This window comes from Strongylocentrotus purpuratus, unplaced genomic scaffold (assembly GCF_000002235.5).
Source record: "Strongylocentrotus purpuratus isolate Spur 01 unplaced genomic scaffold, Spur_5.0 spur5_scaffold_13, whole genome shotgun sequence".
In the NCBI taxonomy this organism is placed as follows: domain Eukaryota; kingdom Metazoa; phylum Echinodermata; class Echinoidea; order Camarodonta; family Strongylocentrotidae; genus Strongylocentrotus; species Strongylocentrotus purpuratus.
This window is the reverse complement of record NW_022145598.1, coordinates 2,212,909-2,231,191: the sequence shown is the minus strand read 5'-3', so window position 1 is coordinate 2,231,191 and position 18,283 is coordinate 2,212,909. Positions and strand designations below refer to the sequence as shown.

The following is an 18,283-nucleotide window of genomic DNA, read 5'->3' as shown; positions in this document are numbered from 1 at the left end:
GGTGCATTAAAATCCATGTTGCGTAATGTATGAAGACGACGTTTTAAAACAAATTGCTTTGAGACTGTTCCATTATAGCTTTAGAGGGGTAAATTGTGAGAAAATATGTACATCATTTTGAAGTTTGTCTTTCTTATTATCATCATCTATCTAAAAGGTTAACATTTTAGAATATATTTTAATCTATGCATTGAAATAATGTATGCTAAATGAAAAGGCGCAAAGTAAAGGAACTTGATGTATTTTTAGTGCAGTTGACTACCCTTTGAGAAATCGACGAGCTTTCACAAACTTTCTTCTATTTTGAGAGGAGCGGTGACGGGTTCTGGTATCCTCGTCCAGCAGGTGACTGCGCCGCACGGTAAGACATGTAACGTATGTACATGTAAGCTGTATGTAAGGTAAAAGACGGAATGCACGGAACTATTGAACCGATAACTGCTGTTAGCTCATCTATTCTTATTCAAATTTTACCCTTTCACAATTGAGAGCACCTGGCTAGTTTGCTGCGATCGAATACAGCATATGTACACTGTAGGGCAAAACATAACAAGACCGCGATAACAAAATGGAGAATACTGGAACTGTAATATCTTGATCAAGTTGACTGCAAAGTTTTGAGGAGGTGTGGATGTTGTTACCACCAGCCTCATCTTGGCCCTGCACTTTCGGGTGGAAACTCTTTCAAGATGTCGCTGATCGTACACGTCCAGAGTGCCCGCGGGTTCCATTCCAAGGGGGAACGGCTTGCTAAAATAACTTTTAGAGGTAAGTTTGTGGTTATTGATTCTTCACTGTCTTCTAATCGTGTTTACCACACATAACTCGCATATAACGACAGGGTGTTACAGCTAAATTTGGAAGGAAGACCTGCTTGATTATAACTGTCCAACTTCAATTATAATCGGATCTTGATAAATGTGAAGTCGATTGTGTTTCGATTTTCGTGATATTGACTTGCCATAGAGATGTTTATCACTGAATTGTGTAGGTTGCATAAGCCTATGTCTTGCAATCTTGGTTCTACCATTTGATTGTAATTCAGGCCTGTATCCATACAGCTGCAAGAATGAGCAAAGTATCTTGAGGTAACTGATCCTCGCCTCATTTTCAAAGAGATTCATTTTCAGGAGAAAATATAGGTCAAAGCTCAGAGAAGCTGTTAACTTGTAAGAGAGATGAGTAAATAAAAACAAAAACAAACTAAACCATTAAACAATTAAACCACGTGTCTACTTTGGTGTCAATTCTTTCTTGGCCACCGCTCTGAGCTTTGGCACGAATATGTAAAAAAATGTCAGACTGTCAACCAATTCAAAACACATTTATTCAAAATTGCTTTCGATGATTAACTTACTCTGTTCACAGTGATGTATATTTCATATGTATTGTAATTTGTAGGTTTATTTGTAATTTAGTTTTGTTTAATATGTAATTATTTATTAGTCTATTTTGTTTGTTATAGAGCTTAGAGACTTCAGTGGAAAGCGCTTTATAAGCACTGTTTTTTAATTTTTATTATTTGGAAACAGATGAGGCCTATATAAAGCAGAGTTCAACTCACAGATTATATTATCAAAAAAAAAGAAAAAAAGAGAAGCTTAGAGTATGAATTTACAAATAGTAAAAAAAAAGATAAAAAAAAGTGAATGGCGTAAATATTCTAAAAAAGAATGAAACGCCGATAATACCAAACATTAACAACAACAACAGAGGCTGTGAGTGAAGGAGAAATATGAGGCAGAGAATGGTGGGAAAGAAGAGAAATAATCGATAGATGAGATGCCAAGAGCTTTGAATAGACAGAGGGGATTAAAGATTTAAAGTAAGCACAAAGTACACTTTTTGAAAGAAAATGATGGGACAAAAATGGGGTATTGGGAAAGGTTTAAAGATGAATGAAAGATGAATTTAAAGTGCTACAATTACTAAAACAGTTGATGGTGATGATGATGGTGAGAGATGGGGGAGGGGGTCCAGATAAAAGGTAGAATGCTGTCCCCTCCTTGGGCATGGCCTATCAATTCTCATAACAATAATCATCCCTAGAGGTGACCATCTGCCTCCTCCTTGTTATTGAATAATCCAGAAATAGACTTATTGCAGTTTAAAGCCCCACTGTTCCACTTGTAGCTACTTGCTCTCTCTATATAGAAAAGTTCCCCAATCGGTGCCTGTTGGTCCCCCGTGATCCTCTTTTTCTTGTTGATACATTGTAGCTGAGTTAATGAGATAGCCACCTGTCAGTGACCTTGCTGTGTGGTCTTATCCCCTCTGGCCCAGTAGTATTGACGGTCTTTAAAAGGAGCAAAGTACAAGAAAATCAAGAAGTGGTATAAGCCTACCAGGATGCCGGATGACAGTGATGAAGAAGGAACACAAAATGTGTGAATTTATGGGTGGTATTATAGAGCAGACAAGATGAGAAAGTAAAATTGGGAAGATATGAAAACTTGCAAACTTAACTTTTTTAAGAAAGAAGAAATTTGTTTTGCCTACTGTATATTGAAGTACAAGTTTGAAGATTCATTAGAAATGTATTGATTTTGAAAGAATAATGTCAGTTGTATTTAAGGAACACACAATGTGTGAATTTATGGGTGGTATTATAGAGTAGATAAGATGAGAAAAGTAAAATTGAGAAAAGTAAAATTGGGAAGATATGAAGACTTGCAAACTTAACTTTTTTAAGAAAGAAGAAAGTTGTTTGGCCTACTGTATATTGCAGTACAAGTTTGAAGTCGATTCATTAGAAATGTATTGATTTTGAAAGAATAATGTCAATTGTATTTCAATAAAGAAGAGTGAATCATAGTGATTGTATACTTCAAGGGTGTTAAAGTTTATCCACAACATCATTATGGAAAATTGGAAATGAGATCACATGAAAATTGAAGGAAACATCAGTTGAGAGTTTAGTTACATGGTGTTACTCAAGTTCCATAAATCATAAACACACTGTTTTTACACAAAAGTGTTCTTAACATTATCATAATTTGCTCGCAAAATATATATGACAAAATATTGTTTACACCATCACTGTACACTGTAGCTCTCTGGAACCCTACCATATGGTTAGGCAAGTGGAAATTAATAAATAGTTGTTTGGAGCAGTTGAGTCCATTTAGAACTTTCACTACTGTACTTTATTAAGTATCCTAACTGATTATACACAGTCTTCCATACGGTCCTGTGTTTATATGGTTTGACCATCTCTATTGTGCCAGAGAAAATCAATATCCATTCTTTCTCGAATGGTGCAGTTATCAGGTCCGCCCTTACTCTTTGTCTAATTTAGCATGAATAGGAACACAATGACACTGTATTTCCATTTCCATTTCCATACTATATGTCTGTTCTGTTAATTAAGCTAGCTGTGTTATTATTATATTTTAATTATGATATTGGTGGCTGCAGGTATGACAATGTTTTGAAGTCTGCAAACTTGTCATATATCATTAACACAGGAACATTCTAGATTATAGTTATAGAAAACTGTGTGTTTGCTAAAAGAATTCGGACAGATGTACATGTGCATACACAGTACATGTATGGTGAAACATGTAGCAATTGCAATGGAACTATTGTTATTTGAAACATAACTGTGAAGGTACATGTACATGTACACCTACATGTATGTTGGATCTTTTTATTGTATCATTATTTTATAATTATTTTTAAAGGGCTTGGATCAAATTTAATTAGGCTGTGTTTATTATTCACATACCGAAAATGAGACAGAATTCAAGTAACACTTTTGATTTTTAAGGTTTTCTTTAACATTAACCATCATGTTTAATAGCTGTAGGCGAAATACCAGAAATTTGATAGCAATTTTTTTTTGGTGCTGTTGACTTTTGTTCGATTTCCCTGTAACTTTAGACAGGTTACAAATATTGTCTTGTTTAACTAATAGATCATTGGCTGTAGGCAGGAAGGTTGTCACTTCCATTGACAATGCATACTGTAGCTCGTATTGCCTTTTTGTGGACAGAGGATAAGATGTGGGGGGGGGGGGAGCCAAATGAGTGTAATTAACTTTTAAAGGGAATGTTTAAATATTTGATATATACAGTAGATCTAGGTTTTCAGGCATGATTTAGATCTACATGTACTATACATGTAGAGCAAACTCTACTTAAGTTCCCCAAACCATTACAGGCATAATTTTAATCTTCCAGTTTTATGTAAATCACTTTAAACAAAATTTGGCTAAGGGCTATACATATGTACATTTATATACATGTAACTGTTGTGTATTATTATATTATTTTTTCATCACATTGTTATCCAGTAATAAATCTCTTGTTAATTTTGTATTCTGGTAATTCAGTTTAATAGGAAACTCCATCTTTCTAAAGGATGGAGCCCTTTTGTAACATGCATTTTTGCCATTCTCTGTACACTTTCAAGTCATGGAATAAAAAAAATTATATTTTGTTGTTATTCTCTGATGACTAAAATGTATTTAAAATATATTGGATGATTTGATAGGGCATCAAATATCTTAAGATGCATCAACACATTAACGTTGAGACTGTTAGTGCATACCAAGTCTTCAACAAAGAGAATTGGTACTGATGGTGGCACTAGATTCAAGAACAAACCTTTCTGGGTTTTTTTTCTTCAAATTTATCCCTGAAGACTGTTTGCAAAAGGAAGGTCTGTTGTTGTGCAAATATTTCCTGAAAATGTCAAAACTGTTCACCTTTTGATATTCCTTGCACTGGTATTGTCTAGCCAAAGATTTACAATACCATAGATTTATTTGAGTTGTGCGAGAATATGCTCAAACAATATCTCCTGTACATACATGATGTATCTCTACAGTATGTATATTTGTGCATTTACAAGTTGTCAAACAAATTATTTGAATTGATCTCCAAGGAAATGTCAACTGATACTTGATAACTTTGTGTTTTTCCATTTCTTGATATCCAATGAACAAATGTTTACTTTGTGAATGATCATTCTTAAAGGCTCCCTTGCTTTGCCTTAGCACCATGAATGTTGTCTAATGTTGACAACCCAGTTATTGGGAGATGTAACAGTATCTATTCTTTGTATTTCTTTCTTTTCTTTTAGGTGTAAGCCAAATGACACAAACCTATGAAAATATCGCAGATGAGGTGGTTTGGGATGAGGTTAGTTTGTCAAAAAAATTGTCCCAGTTCTATATCAATCTCTTTCATCATTTGTCTCCCCCCCCCCCCCTTTCTCTCTCCCTCTCTTTCTCTCTGTGTCTCTCACTCTTTCACTTTTTATTTCCTTCCTGTTTTTGTAATTATAGTTCTTTTACTTTATCTTCATATCTATTCCTTTTAACTCTGTAAACCTCTCTCTTTCTCTCTCTCTCCCTCTCTCTCTCCCTCTTTCTCTCTCTCTCTCTCTCTCTCTCTCTCTCTCTCTCCTCTCTCCCTCTCTCTCTCTCTCCTCTCTCCCTCTCTCTCTCTCCCCCTCTCCCTCTCTCTCCCCCTCTCCCTCAATATCAATATCAATATCAATATCCATCTATACATGTATATATCGCTCTCTCTCTCTTACTGCTTATTATCTCTCAATCTGTAATGTTAAAGCCCAGTCTGTTTCATAAAACTTGATATCAATAACAAGTTACAAGCTACTGTTATAAGCTACTGAAATCATGGCATCTAATTGGCTGAGAGCAAACTTGATATCAATAACAAGTTACAAGCTACTGTTATAAGCTACTGAAATCATGGCATCTAATTGGCTGAGAGCAAACTTGATATCAATAACAAGTTACAAGCTACTGTTATAAGCTACTGAAATCATGGCATCTAATTGGCTGAGAGCAAACTTGATATCAATAACAAGTTACAAGCTACTGTTATAAGCTACTGAAATCATGGCATCTGATTGGCTGAGAACAAATTTGTCATAGAAATTTAGCAGTTGTTATACATGTAGATAACAAGTTTTATGAAACGGGCCCCTGATCTTTCCTTCTTGACAAGTCTCTTACATGTTATTCTTTCTGGTCAGAAGTTTCTCAGCTGGATATTTTTTTTTTTTAATTCACTACACAATTTAAATTCTGTCAGTACAAATGTTTGTAATGATGCTAGGTACATATTCTAGTGTACATGTAGACAAGAACTGCATTAATGATTTAAATGAGTTGTTGGGATACTTTTATGACAGCCCTGTGATTGTTTTCTTTACTTAGCAATTTGAATGGGCCATGGGGAGCGGTATTGTAGCAGATGAGATGCTGGAAATTACAGTCGTCAGCTTCAACAAATACCTTTCCAACAAGTAAGTTTCTGTTCAAATCTACCTGTTTCCTTCTCTTTTACTTTCTAACCATCCTCATCTCTTTTTTGGTCTGAAATTGTTTTAAAGGCCCACTGCACTACTTGTAGCTACTTGCGCCCTCTATGTAACAAACAATGCCTAATCGGTGACCATTGGTCCCCCATGATCCTCTTTTTCTTATGTTAACTGAGAGCTGAGTTGATGAGATAACCACCTGTCCAGTGACCTTGCAGGGCAGTCTAATCCCTCCTGTAAACTACGGCAGATAAGCTTTAAAACTCAGTATCACACACTTTCTCCATCTCACCCTGCCTCTCTTTCTCTCTCTCTGTGATTCCCTCTGCACATGTGATTATAAATCCCCTCCAAAAAAATGGAGCTTGGTGATTTTCATGAATCTTAGAGGACAGATCAAATTCAGTTTGCACAGGATAAAGATTAGCTTCTGCACCAACCACGTTTTAGACTACTTTGAGCTGTAGGCCTAAGTGGAGAGCGACACATCAGAGAGAGAGAGAGGAAAAAAGGCCCACATTTATTTGATTAAATGAGGTGCTTGCTCTTTATGATGTTATTGATGACCCGTTTTGTTTCATCAGATTAGAACGACTTGCATGAAAAATTCACTATTTTTTAAAGGACCCTTAATATGGAATAGTATACCTCAGGAAATTAAAAAATGCAAAACTCAAATCTTTTCAGTATTAATAGCATGGGCAAGTTTGACACTTTTTTTTACTCTGATTATACATGATAGTATGTTTTAGTTTGTTTTTTGTTGTGTTCTTTTGTTCTTGTTTTCCTGTATGTGTGTTTTTAGGGGAGGCTTTCATATAAGGAATCCCTCCTTTCTGCCTATCCCAAATGCTCTTATCAATTCCTGTTGTAATTTGTTATCACTTTCTTGTTGTTTTGTTATTCAATTCTGTATTTGTATGTTTTAAATGTTTTTATGAAGAGTGTTGGATAAACTTTGAATTGAATTTGAATTGAATCTCTTGGGTTGTCAGGTCGATAGGGTCATTCAGGATGGTGCTACAGGAGGTGATGGAGAGAGGGTCAGTGAAGATTGGAGAACCCCTCCTGGACAGTAACAACAGAGGCATGCATGTGAGTAGTCCACATTCTCTACCTTTTTTTAATATATTTTTTTTTAATTATTGGGACCCTACAAAAACAAGCTATGCTTTCCAGTAGGTTCCTGTTTCATTTCATAATTTTGAACTTACTTTGTTAACTATGTTCTTTATTATGCAAACAATTGTTATATGAAATGAAATAAAATTAATCAATCAATCAATCAATCAGTCTACATCATCCTCCCTTACACACATACCACACAGATCGCACAACCCCCGAAAATGCAAGGGTAAGAATGAAAGGCAAGCACTGTCTTCGGTTTAGCGTTGAGGGTGTGGTAATTTCATAATGTACTACACCCCCCTGTACATGTAAGTAAGGTCCATGATGTAGTCAACCTTAATCACATAACCTGCCCCAATTGCTTTCATTGCAGGCACAATATAACCACATAACAATGCCAGTACTCAACTTTATCTTTAAGAATCTGAATGTACTTTGAAATCAGACAAAAGATTAAGGCTGTATTGTAGTACTTCAGTGAAAGAGTTTGATTGAATCAAGAGCATTCAAGCATCAGTACATACATCCATGTAGTCTCAGTGCACACAGTAATTGCATGCACTCAAGCATGTAAAATGCAATGTGTCTTCTTTGATAGGTTATAAGTGTTGTAAGAAGAAGTTATAGTAACTCCAGTAACTCAAGGGCTGGCAAGAAATCAAACCTTGCTTAAATCACTGATTTTTAGTCATGATTTTTTTTTAGATATATGTAATTTGAATAACTTTCTTTCCATTAGTAGTTCTTTCAATTGTCCCCACAGTTATAAGCTTAATATTTTGTAAAAATTTCTTTAGATATTTATTGAATTTTTCTCTTAAAAAATTGCATGAGATTAATATGCTGTATAGTGTATACGTTTTCTATTTGATTTGATTAACCGATTTTATTTTTTACTTTGTAAAGCGCAAAGAGAAACTTCTGTTTATTATGTGCTCAATAAATCTATCTTTATTATTATTATTATATAAATGGGAGCCAAGTGGATCATGTATTAAGCCTTAATTGAGAGAATTCAGTAGTTGATGTATTGAAATAATCTCAAATATTCTTTAGCCTGCGATAGTTGGTTTATACATTTGCAAACCATGTCAAATCAAACTGAAGAAAAAGAATTCAAACTATGCATGTATGCTGTTTATCCAAACAGGTTGCCATCTTCTTTGAGGTGTTCTACCAGGCGCCGGACGGCACTGTGGGAGATTGGCAGCAGGAGACCTTCACGGCCCCTCCTCCTTCCCATCATGCATCAGATAACTTGGGTTTCATGGGACAGGAGATGGACTTCGATGAAGACGGGTCTCGGTCCGTCTACTCAGAGAGCTTCCAGCTCATGAAGAAAGGGGCGCACCATGGGTCCTCACAGAGTCTGAGCTCTAACAAGAGGTTTGTAAACTACTAATCCTTGGTGACCAGTGACATGGCATGAGTCCACCAGTAGAGGGGGCACTAGTCGTACTCAGAAATTTGAATTTAAAGGGAGAGAGTCATCAGCTTCTATGTGCAGAAGGTCATAATTCGCTGACACCAGACTTTTGTTTACTCAACACCCCCCCCCCCCCCTTGAGCAAAAAAAAAAGTTAAAATTGTGGTTACCATCTTTAAAAAAACTTTTTGTAGAGCCAGGGGTGGGACCCCAGACCCAAAAGCCACCCCCCCCCCCCCCGATCCACCATTGTCTATAAATACAAGTGCTATTTCCCCCCCCCCCCCCCAAAAAAAAAGAGTTTTAAAAAGCTAGAAAGTATGAACGTGTCCGACATCCATTAATATAATCATTGTAATTAGATTGCACAGAAAAATATAAATCGCCCAACTTTACCTTTTCTCCTCTAATATATATATATATATATATATATATATGTATATAATATATGCTGTAAATGTATATATTTAGGATTGATATATTTCTGATTCTCCTTCATTTCCTTAGTTCAAAGAGCATGCTTGGCAAGATGAAACTGAAGAAAAAGAAGAAGAAAGATGAATACGTAGCAGATGTTGGTATAGAGAGGATTGGCAGTAAGTATACAGGGCAAGGCTTTCTTACACTCTAATTAAGATGCATGTGTGGGATTATATTCAGGAAGGAAAACAAATGTAGCCCAAGAAGGAAAAAAGTTATCAATTTGTAGTCAAAAATGATTGTTCAGTGCCGACATGTATTCTTGAGCAGGTTTGTTACTTCACATAGTTCAAAGAAGTTATGGGAGAAACTAAAATTTTCTTGAAGATTGAAACAATGAAATGGATCGTTCATACACACTGAAAATTGAGTATTACAGCATTTATTTAAATAGGGATGTTTGGAGCAATGATATTTTTTAATGCAAATGTATTGCATCCCTTTTCTTGTACGAGTTAATGGAACAATTGATATGGTTGGTGTTCATCTGATAGACTTCAATTGTATTTTCTGGGAAAGCATGCAAGTTTGTTTTAAGTTTTACAAGAATTTATGATTTAGCTTGGGATTGAGATTATAGCTTCTTCATGGTGTTTGTGGGGGGTTCAATGTTCTTAGTTTTATTAATACATTGCAGGTTGATGATGTAATGTTTATTGCTTTATAACAGTCTACTTGGATTGATGTGTGTCTTGGGCTTTTATTTTTTCCTGTGCATTCATGTCAGGATATGCCTTGTAGAATTTATCTGTGTTGTTACTGAGTGGCCTTCCAACCTAGGCCTTAATTGATGGAGATATTAAGTCTTGCATGTCTCTCTTTGAATATTGTGACATGCTAATTAAATTGTAATACAATCATAAAATGTATTCTAACAGTTCGCAAGTTATGTAATTTTACTTCACTTCATTGTAACACTTCCATTCCATGCATACTTCTTTGCCCACTTACTGCCTTAGCCGTTATGCATCCACATGTATTGACATTTGGGGGCTTTTGAGCTCCTAGTTATTCATTCCATCCTAATTCGCTTTGATGTTATACTGGTACTGTAGTTCACTGATGCCCTTTTCTCGTCCAAAATGTACCTTTTCCCCTAACTATTAGTACCTAATTCTACACATGAGCCAACAGAGTCTTTTATTTGAATGTTTTGAATATCCCCTCTGTCTGTCACAGAAAAACATAACAAATCTATTGCACCTCAGGGCTCTTTTGCATTTACAGGTGTACTGCAGTCATGCATAGATGTTATAGTTAACTAAATCACTCTTTTCTATTGTATGTGCCTCCCATTAGTAAGCACTTCACATGAAAATATTTGCTCCTCATTGTGGGGCTCTTCTGCTCGTAATGAATCTATACATGTACCTTACTTGTAATAGTTCACTCATTCTATTCAGTTCCATGTTCTTCTGCTAACCACACCAACCATGTCCTACTTTAGAAGTATAGTTCACTCATTTATTCTTTCTATTCCTTGTACCTCTCTCTATACTAACCTCCTCATACTATCTATTGCCATTAGGAACTCTTTTGCACATATTGGCCCGAATTCACAAAGGAGGTTTGTCGACAAACCTCCTTTTGTTTCGTCAAACCTCCTTTTGTTCTTTACAAACCAGGTTTGTAAAAAACGCATAAAAACGCGTCATATGACGTACAAAAACCGAGGTTTGTCGACAAACCTCTTTTGTGAATTTGGGCCATTGAATCCATGCTTTACTAGCAAGCAAGCTTTCAGGAAATATCAGAAAATAAATGCTCTTGTTTGTTTTTAAATAGGGGCAAATGAAAGCAAGCTAAATGAGAAATCTGTTTGCTACACCACCATCTGATGATTTTGAAAATTCTATTCCATGCACGTTTTTCTAAGAACGACATCACTGTAGGTGTTATAGGTGACCACATGTACATGTACAGTACTTGTAATTCACTCAATGCATTCTAAACACCTTTCTTTTCTCGCCATCAAATCCCATGCATTTGAAGATCTTATGCTTATATTAAATCCATTCTTTTACTTTAGTAGTTAACTAATTCTGTTCCGTCCCATGCATATAGTTCTACTAACCACACTTACCATGCCTTAACTTAGATGTTATAGTAACACTAACTCACTCATTCTATTCTATGCATAGTTGTCTATACTAGTTACGTCATTTCAGAATAACATCTACATCTACATGTATTCCCCTTTGGGGCTCTTTTGCACTTATTGAATTCCTTCTCTACTTCAATGTTATAGTTACGATTCCACTCACTCATTCTATTTTATTCCATGCTTATTAATATTTTTCTTCATGTATTTTTCTACTTACCACACAAACCATGCATTACATACATGTACATGTTATACATGTAGTTAACTAATTCACTCGTTCTATGCACCTCTCTCTACTAACATCCTCATACTAACATCTATTGCCCTGCGGGGCTCTTTTGCACGTATTGAATCCATGCTTTACTTGGACACAGAGGAGGCACCGCTCCTGGAGATCGATGAGATGGACGTCAGCGTGATGGGGGATGAAAGCGACGTTGAAGAGGACCCTGGGATCCCTCCGTATAAGAAGATGGGGCCTATTGGCAGTGAGAATCCGGCACAGAAGTTTCAAGATTTCCAGGTTGGCTAGATCTCATTTCATTAAAACTTTTTGTCAATGATAATAATGAATAAGATTTTGGTGCCAAACCCACTTGAAGTCAGACCCTCAAAGCAAACTAGTGCAAAGGATAAAATCACATGAAACCATCTGCAGTATACTCAAAAGAACAACTGGGATATCGGCATACAAAAACTGTAAAAAAGAACAATGAATTATATGCCAAATCAAACATACGGTACACATTTTTAGATATTTGTTTAATACTTCAAGTGATCTGCTATCACAATTCTCTTGAGGGAGAGCATTCTTTCTCCTCACTTAGCACTGAGCTTAGGAAGAACAAGAAATCCATATGTTTGAGAGTGTGAAGAAAAAAAAAAAATCGTTTTTGAGAGTGGAAAGAACTAGATTGAATGTACCAGTAATGATTTGTAATGTTGTACTGTGGAGCAGAGCCATGGACACGATGAGATAATACCAAAAGAATAAAAGAAAAGGGTTTAAAGAGATATTGTCCGCTTCTTTCTGATATGAATCTTGTTGGAAATGTTAATTAATCTAAAATGTAGAGAAATACATTCTAAATGGAAATGGGGATGGTAAGTGCATTCCTCTTGAGCTGAATTTATTCAATTTTAAGGTTTCAAAAAAAAATTGCCTTTCACAATTCATAAGGTCCATTCATTCTATCATGCATGCTCCTCCTGGCCAACGTTAACTCTCATTTTTCACACGTCCCCTATTTTCTTTTGAGCCACTCTGTACATGTTTTGCTGTATATTAATCAATAGACAGGCACTTCAGCCGAGGCTGACAACAATAGCTCATTGTGTAACAGATGTTTATTCTAAAGTGTTCCAGTTTCGCAGACTCTGTGCTGGAAGAATTGCGCAATGTCAATTAAATTTTTGATGTTTATGGTGCTTGTGGAATGAATATGCAATTTAGGATAAATGTAGTATTGAAGTTATTTGCATTCTAAAGTTTATTAAAAAATGATTTACCGGTATTGCTAAGTACAACAAACCCCAGAAATGCAATGGATGCTCTAGAGAGAAAATAGTAATAATTCAATTCAAGATGAATTATTATCAAACAAATATACTTTTTAACTATAATTCATGTTGAAGCAATCATACAGAACATTTGTATGTATATTTTACAGAGATATTAGGTTTTTTTTTTGGTATTATTTATCTTGTTGAAATCAGCGTTACTTTGCATCAAACTTCACGTTTCAAGAGTCATTTTAGATTTATAGAGAAAAGAGGTGCCTTTTAATCTAGTATATCTGTATTCATTAGCCGATTGACGACTGAATTTGCACAATCCCATAGGCATAGTTTTACAGGTAACATCTGGTTCCCAGACACAATGTGTTAGCTTGCCAAAACTTGTAATGAACAAGTAGCCTGTGTTACAAGGCTCAAAATACACAGGGGCATAATCCCCTCCGTCAGATCGGTCACGGGGGCGAATGCAAAATTAAAAATCGCCCCCGTGGAATTATAAAATAAAGATTATCTTTTCTGTTTTAACTTTCACACAATATTGAGTTTCAACTTTCAAAACTTAAACCAATGAAATGGAAGTCAGATTAACGTGCAGCATTTCTCGCTCAAATTTTTCAGTGTCTAGAGGTCGCCATACTGTAAACAAATGTACACAATATTACCAATACAAACCGTGAAAGCCTGCAGTGCAGTGCGTCCATCAGCAATTAAATACTACATGTAGCTGCGCCGGTAGTACCGGTGTGCAGGCTGCATGCCGCCCCATATCAGCTGGCGCAGATAGGCTCACAGGGGCTCTTTTATTTTTGAAGAGCCCCCGTGGACAAAAAATTAATTTGAGCCCTGCTGTGTTATAAGTGTGCTTTTCAGAAAATTATGTTTGTGTGAGAAGTGACAAAGTTAATGTCAAAGCAGGAATGTTATTGTTCAAGGAAATGTAGCAAGTTTACTTGAAAGATGACAGTAAAGTGAAATCCGGTTAACTGCTAAAAATTATTCATAAAATTACCAAGTTTTGTAATTTTTAAGTTTGTGACAAGTTGATTTGTCCTGATTTACATTTCGTATGAATGTGATAAATTGAAGCTTACATCTAAAATATTCATCAAAGGCCCTTATTCAAGCATTGTTGAGTTACAAAACACACAAAATAAAAATAAAATTTACAAGGGTTTTGAATAATTTAGTTGTTAACTGTATTTAAAAATAAGGCTCTGAAAAGGTTAGGAACGATGTTAATCATTTTGATCTTTCGGTCATCTTGACCTCAGGTATCCATCACCGTACATGAAGCCAGGCAATTAGCAGGACTGGACATTGACCCGGTCATCTGTGTTGAGGTTGGAGACAAGAAGAAATACACCAGCGAGAAGAAATCTACCAACTGCCCCTTCTACAATGAGGTGAGTATCGTTCACTCTTGACAACCAAGGCAGGGTTTCACAAACCTGTAATAAGTACAAGTTCACTGACATCCCATTGAAATGCATTTATTAAGATTAACATGTTTGTTTTAATTGGGATGTCGGTGAACTTGTACTTATGACTGTTCGTGAAACGTTGCCGAGCTCTTCTCAATTTGCTCTCTACAGAAAATGTTATGAACTTTCATTTTCTTGTTATTGATGACTGAATAGATTTGTTTCATACAAGGCAAATGGGGTGAGTATCATTTACTGTCGTCATCCATCTGAAAGCAACAAATTGAGTTGGGTTTCACAAAAATCTCAGCATTATATTCGAGAAATAATATAAGAAGCATCTTGCTTGTTGTATTAATCATGACTTTACAAAGTGTGAAGTCTCCCATTTAAAAGCCCCTTCTACAATGAGAGTCATTTGCTGTGTCCATCCGTCTAAAAAACATACATGCTACACATGTTGGGTGTCAGAAAATGTCAACAATATGTTAATAAAAAATCATCATAGTCCTGTTTATTACAGTGTATGTGCTGTACTGTGACATCATTTGGAATAGTGGGATGAATGGGTATATGGTGGTTTTGACTTCATGGTGGATCTTTCCAAGAAGGCTCTGCCTACCCAACCAAACTCCACACTTTAAAACCTGTGAATAGTGACAAAAACAGTTCAATGCTAATGAAGCATTTGAAATGAATTATACTGACTATTGTTTTACCTGACTACTAGAATAGCATGTATATGCTTGTAAGTAAACAGTCAAGGAGCCAACGGCTTTAAGTCCTCTAGCTCCGAGAGACTAGGTAATGAGGATTAATGCCTTACCAAGGGGCATGGGCGTATTGAATTGCTTTTGTACCTGGGATCTCCCGGTTACGAGACCACTGAGCCAGAAAACTTATTGGAATATCAACATTTCTGTGTGTTTTTTTCCATTTGACAGATGTTTGTGTTTGACTACCATGAACCACCAGGGATCATGTTTGACAAGATCGTCAAAATCACAGTAAGTTATTCATTATCTACTTCAATCTTTTCCACTTAAATGCTTTTAAAAAAAGTTCATACATATTATATAGTACATGTATATTATTGCTCGGAATTAACACTTACCATTGGTGCTTGTGCAAATGTCTCTTTTGTTTTTATGCGAGCAATAATCTAAATCAAATCACAAGAAATCAAAATCAGGACAAGTAGTAGGTTGATGTCTGAGCCTGCATTTGCATGAGATTAAAACAGACAAGCGCCAACATTGTAAGTATTAGTTCCATGCCATTTCAGTTGTTATGACTATTAACATTGTTTTTCTAAGCATAAAAGATAGCGTTGTTTTCAGAATATAGCCCCTGTTTCATTTCGAAACGAATCATGGCTTTAAGAATGGTACAGTGAAACCTGTCTATAAAGACCACCCAAGGGAGACAAGAAAAGTGGTCTTTATAGGCAGAAGGTCTTTATGTACAGGTGCCTATAGTACATGTTTCAATAAGAAACCATTTTGAAGGGAGAAAACAAATGTGGTCTTTGTAGACAGGTGGTCACTAAAGCATGTTGAATGTATATTTATGATTTCATGTACTCTCTCTTCTTTACCCAGGCTCTACATTCCAGAAATGTCTTGCGGTCTGGGACGGTGATTGGATACTTTAAGTTTGACGTAGGCACACTATACCAGGCACCAGGTATATATGACGGTCAAGTTCACCTTGTTCATTGAAGATGCTTTTTGGGAAACTCCCTTTCAAGCCTTTTTTCAATGACAAATGACAAAAATCAGTGACAAATCTGCTGATAACCAATCAGAAGCAAGGATTTTCACTAGCTTATAACAAAAAATGTCATTTGTCATTGATGTCAAGTTTTGTGAAATGATGTTTAAATGTGAATTTTCCCTCTCAGCTTACATTTTCTCACTCCCCCAATCTATTTCTCTCTCTCTATCTCTCTCTCTATCTATCTATCTATCTCTCTCCCTCCTTAATTACCCACTCTCCTCTCTTTTCCTCTCTTTCCCTCTCTTTCACACTCTCTCTCTCCCTCTCACCTCACTGTCTGCCACTCACTTCTTCTCACCCCTCCTTCTCCCTTCTCCACCTCTCTTCCTCTCCTTCTCCCTCTTACTCACACTCTCCCAACGCCCTCCCCATACCACTTCATTCTTATCTATCTGTAATTCATTCCTCAACTTGTGCCTCCATTGTGCCTCCATGCAGACCACGCGTTCAACAACAAGTGGGCCATACTGACTGACCCGAACGACGTCAATGGAGGTCCCAAGGGGTACGTCAAATGTGACATCTTGGTCATGGGTAAGGGTGACTCGGTCAAGCCTCCCAAGAAGACCAAAGACGACGGTGAAAATATTGAAGGGTAAGATGATTTCCTCGTCTTAATCTTCTCATTAACATCTTTCTCATGTTGGTTGATTTTCTTAACAAGCAACACACTGCTTTAGTCAGTTTTTGTCACAAGTACTTGACAGAACACGGATTCAGTTTATGGCAAGCAAGTTAGGAGATTATATTCTTGTTATAATTATAATCTTGCCTTATTCACAAATATTATTCTGTTCTTCTTGAGGGTCCTGCTATTATAATTGTTGAAATTTCATAAGTGTGAATAAAGAGAAGGAAAGCAAAAAGAAACCTTCATATTAATCGCTTGAGATAGACCTTATTTTACCAAAAGTGTTGAATAAACCAATAAGGGAGAGGCTTTTCATATATATTTTCCTATATCTATATTTTGTTAGTAGGAGGGAAGTGTGTGCCTGAAAAGAGAATAACAATTAAAAGAATATAAGAAATGAAGAGATATATGCCTTTATCACTTCAATATATGTGTGCTGTTAAGTTGCACATTGGCAGCACTGTTCATGATTAATGTGGAGACAACATATCTATCAGTAATAATGAATTATACAAAAAATCATGTAATTGGACCATCTTTTGTAGGAACTACCTCCTCCCCGAGGGTATCCCAACGATCAGACCGAGAGCCACATTCAATGTGCGTGTCTACAGGGCTGAGGGTCTACCTATCATGAACTCTGGTCTACTAGCCAACGTCAAGAAAGCTATCACTGGAGAGCTCAATGATCTAGTCGATCCCTTCGTTGAAGTCACATTTGCAGGGCAAACGGTAATCCTTATTGCTGTTACAGTATTAAATCTCTCTTTCTCACTTTTTTTGTTTTTCTTTTTTTTTAATATAAATTTCTCTTTCTCTTTCTCTTGCCCTCCATTTCTCTGTCTTCCTCTCACTCTCACTATCTCTTTCTCTCACTCTTCCTATATCTTTCTCTCACTCTCCCTTTCTTTTTTCTCTCACTATCCCTCTATCTTTCTCTCACTCTCTCTTTATCTTTCTCTCGCTCTCCTTTTATCTTTCTCTCACTTTCCCTTTCTGTCTTTCTCTCACTCTCCCTCTATCTTTCTCTCACTCTCCCTTTCTCTTTCTCTCACTCTCCTTTTCTTTCTTTCACTTCCCCTTTCTGTCCTCATCTCACTCTCCCTATCTCTTTCACTCACCCTCCCTTTATCTTTCCCTCACTCTCCTTTTCTCTTTCTCTCACTTCCCCTTTCTGTCCTATCACTCTCCCTATCTCTTTCTCTCACTCTTCCTTTTTCCCCTCTCCCTGTCTCTTTCTCTCACTATTCCTCTCTCTTTCTCTCCCTTTCTCTCTCTCTCCCTTTCTCTTTCTCTCACTCTTCCTTTCTCTCTCTCTCTCTCTCTCTCTCTCTCTCTCTCTCTCTCTCACTAATGTACCTCCCTATGTTTCTCAGGGGGAAGGGAGTATGACTCCTCTGCCCCAGCCCATGAATCACTGTCAAACCAGAAACTTCAGTGCACATGAAATCTTTGCAATTTTTGTCAGTTGCTCAGATTTGCACAAGTTTCATGCTGAG

The 18,283-nt window shown here is 36.4% G+C and overlaps 1 protein-coding gene across 9 annotated transcripts in view; it reads left to right on the top strand.

The window, feature by feature from the left end:
* Window positions 1-394: 394 nt before the first annotated feature.
* LOC588154 (otoferlin) overlaps window positions 395-18,283 on the top strand; it is a 93,311-nt gene continuing 75,422 nt past the window's right edge. For 7 of the 9 annotated variants that reach the window (XM_030982700.1, XM_030982704.1, XM_030982703.1 and 4 more), the window contains exons 1-12: window positions 396-768; window positions 5,086-5,144; window positions 6,191-6,279; window positions 7,290-7,389; window positions 8,573-8,808; window positions 9,356-9,444; window positions 11,807-11,955; window positions 14,222-14,353; window positions 15,316-15,378; window positions 15,973-16,057; window positions 16,589-16,745; window positions 17,330-17,516. In XM_030982700.1, coding sequence (XP_030838560.1) covers window positions 690-768; window positions 5,086-5,144; window positions 6,191-6,279; window positions 7,290-7,389; window positions 8,573-8,808; window positions 9,356-9,444; window positions 11,807-11,955; window positions 14,222-14,353; window positions 15,316-15,378; window positions 15,973-16,057; window positions 16,589-16,745; window positions 17,330-17,516 — 1,425 coding nt within the window. In that variant the 5' untranslated portion in view covers window positions 396-689. Of the gene's footprint in view, window positions 769-5,085; window positions 5,145-6,190; window positions 6,280-7,289; window positions 7,390-8,572; window positions 8,809-9,355; window positions 9,445-11,806; window positions 11,956-14,221; window positions 14,354-15,315; window positions 15,379-15,972; window positions 16,058-16,588; window positions 16,746-17,329; window positions 17,517-18,283 lie in introns of all 9 variants that reach the window. The other 2 variants (XM_030982697.1, XM_030982705.1) reach the window with 2 other exon arrangements.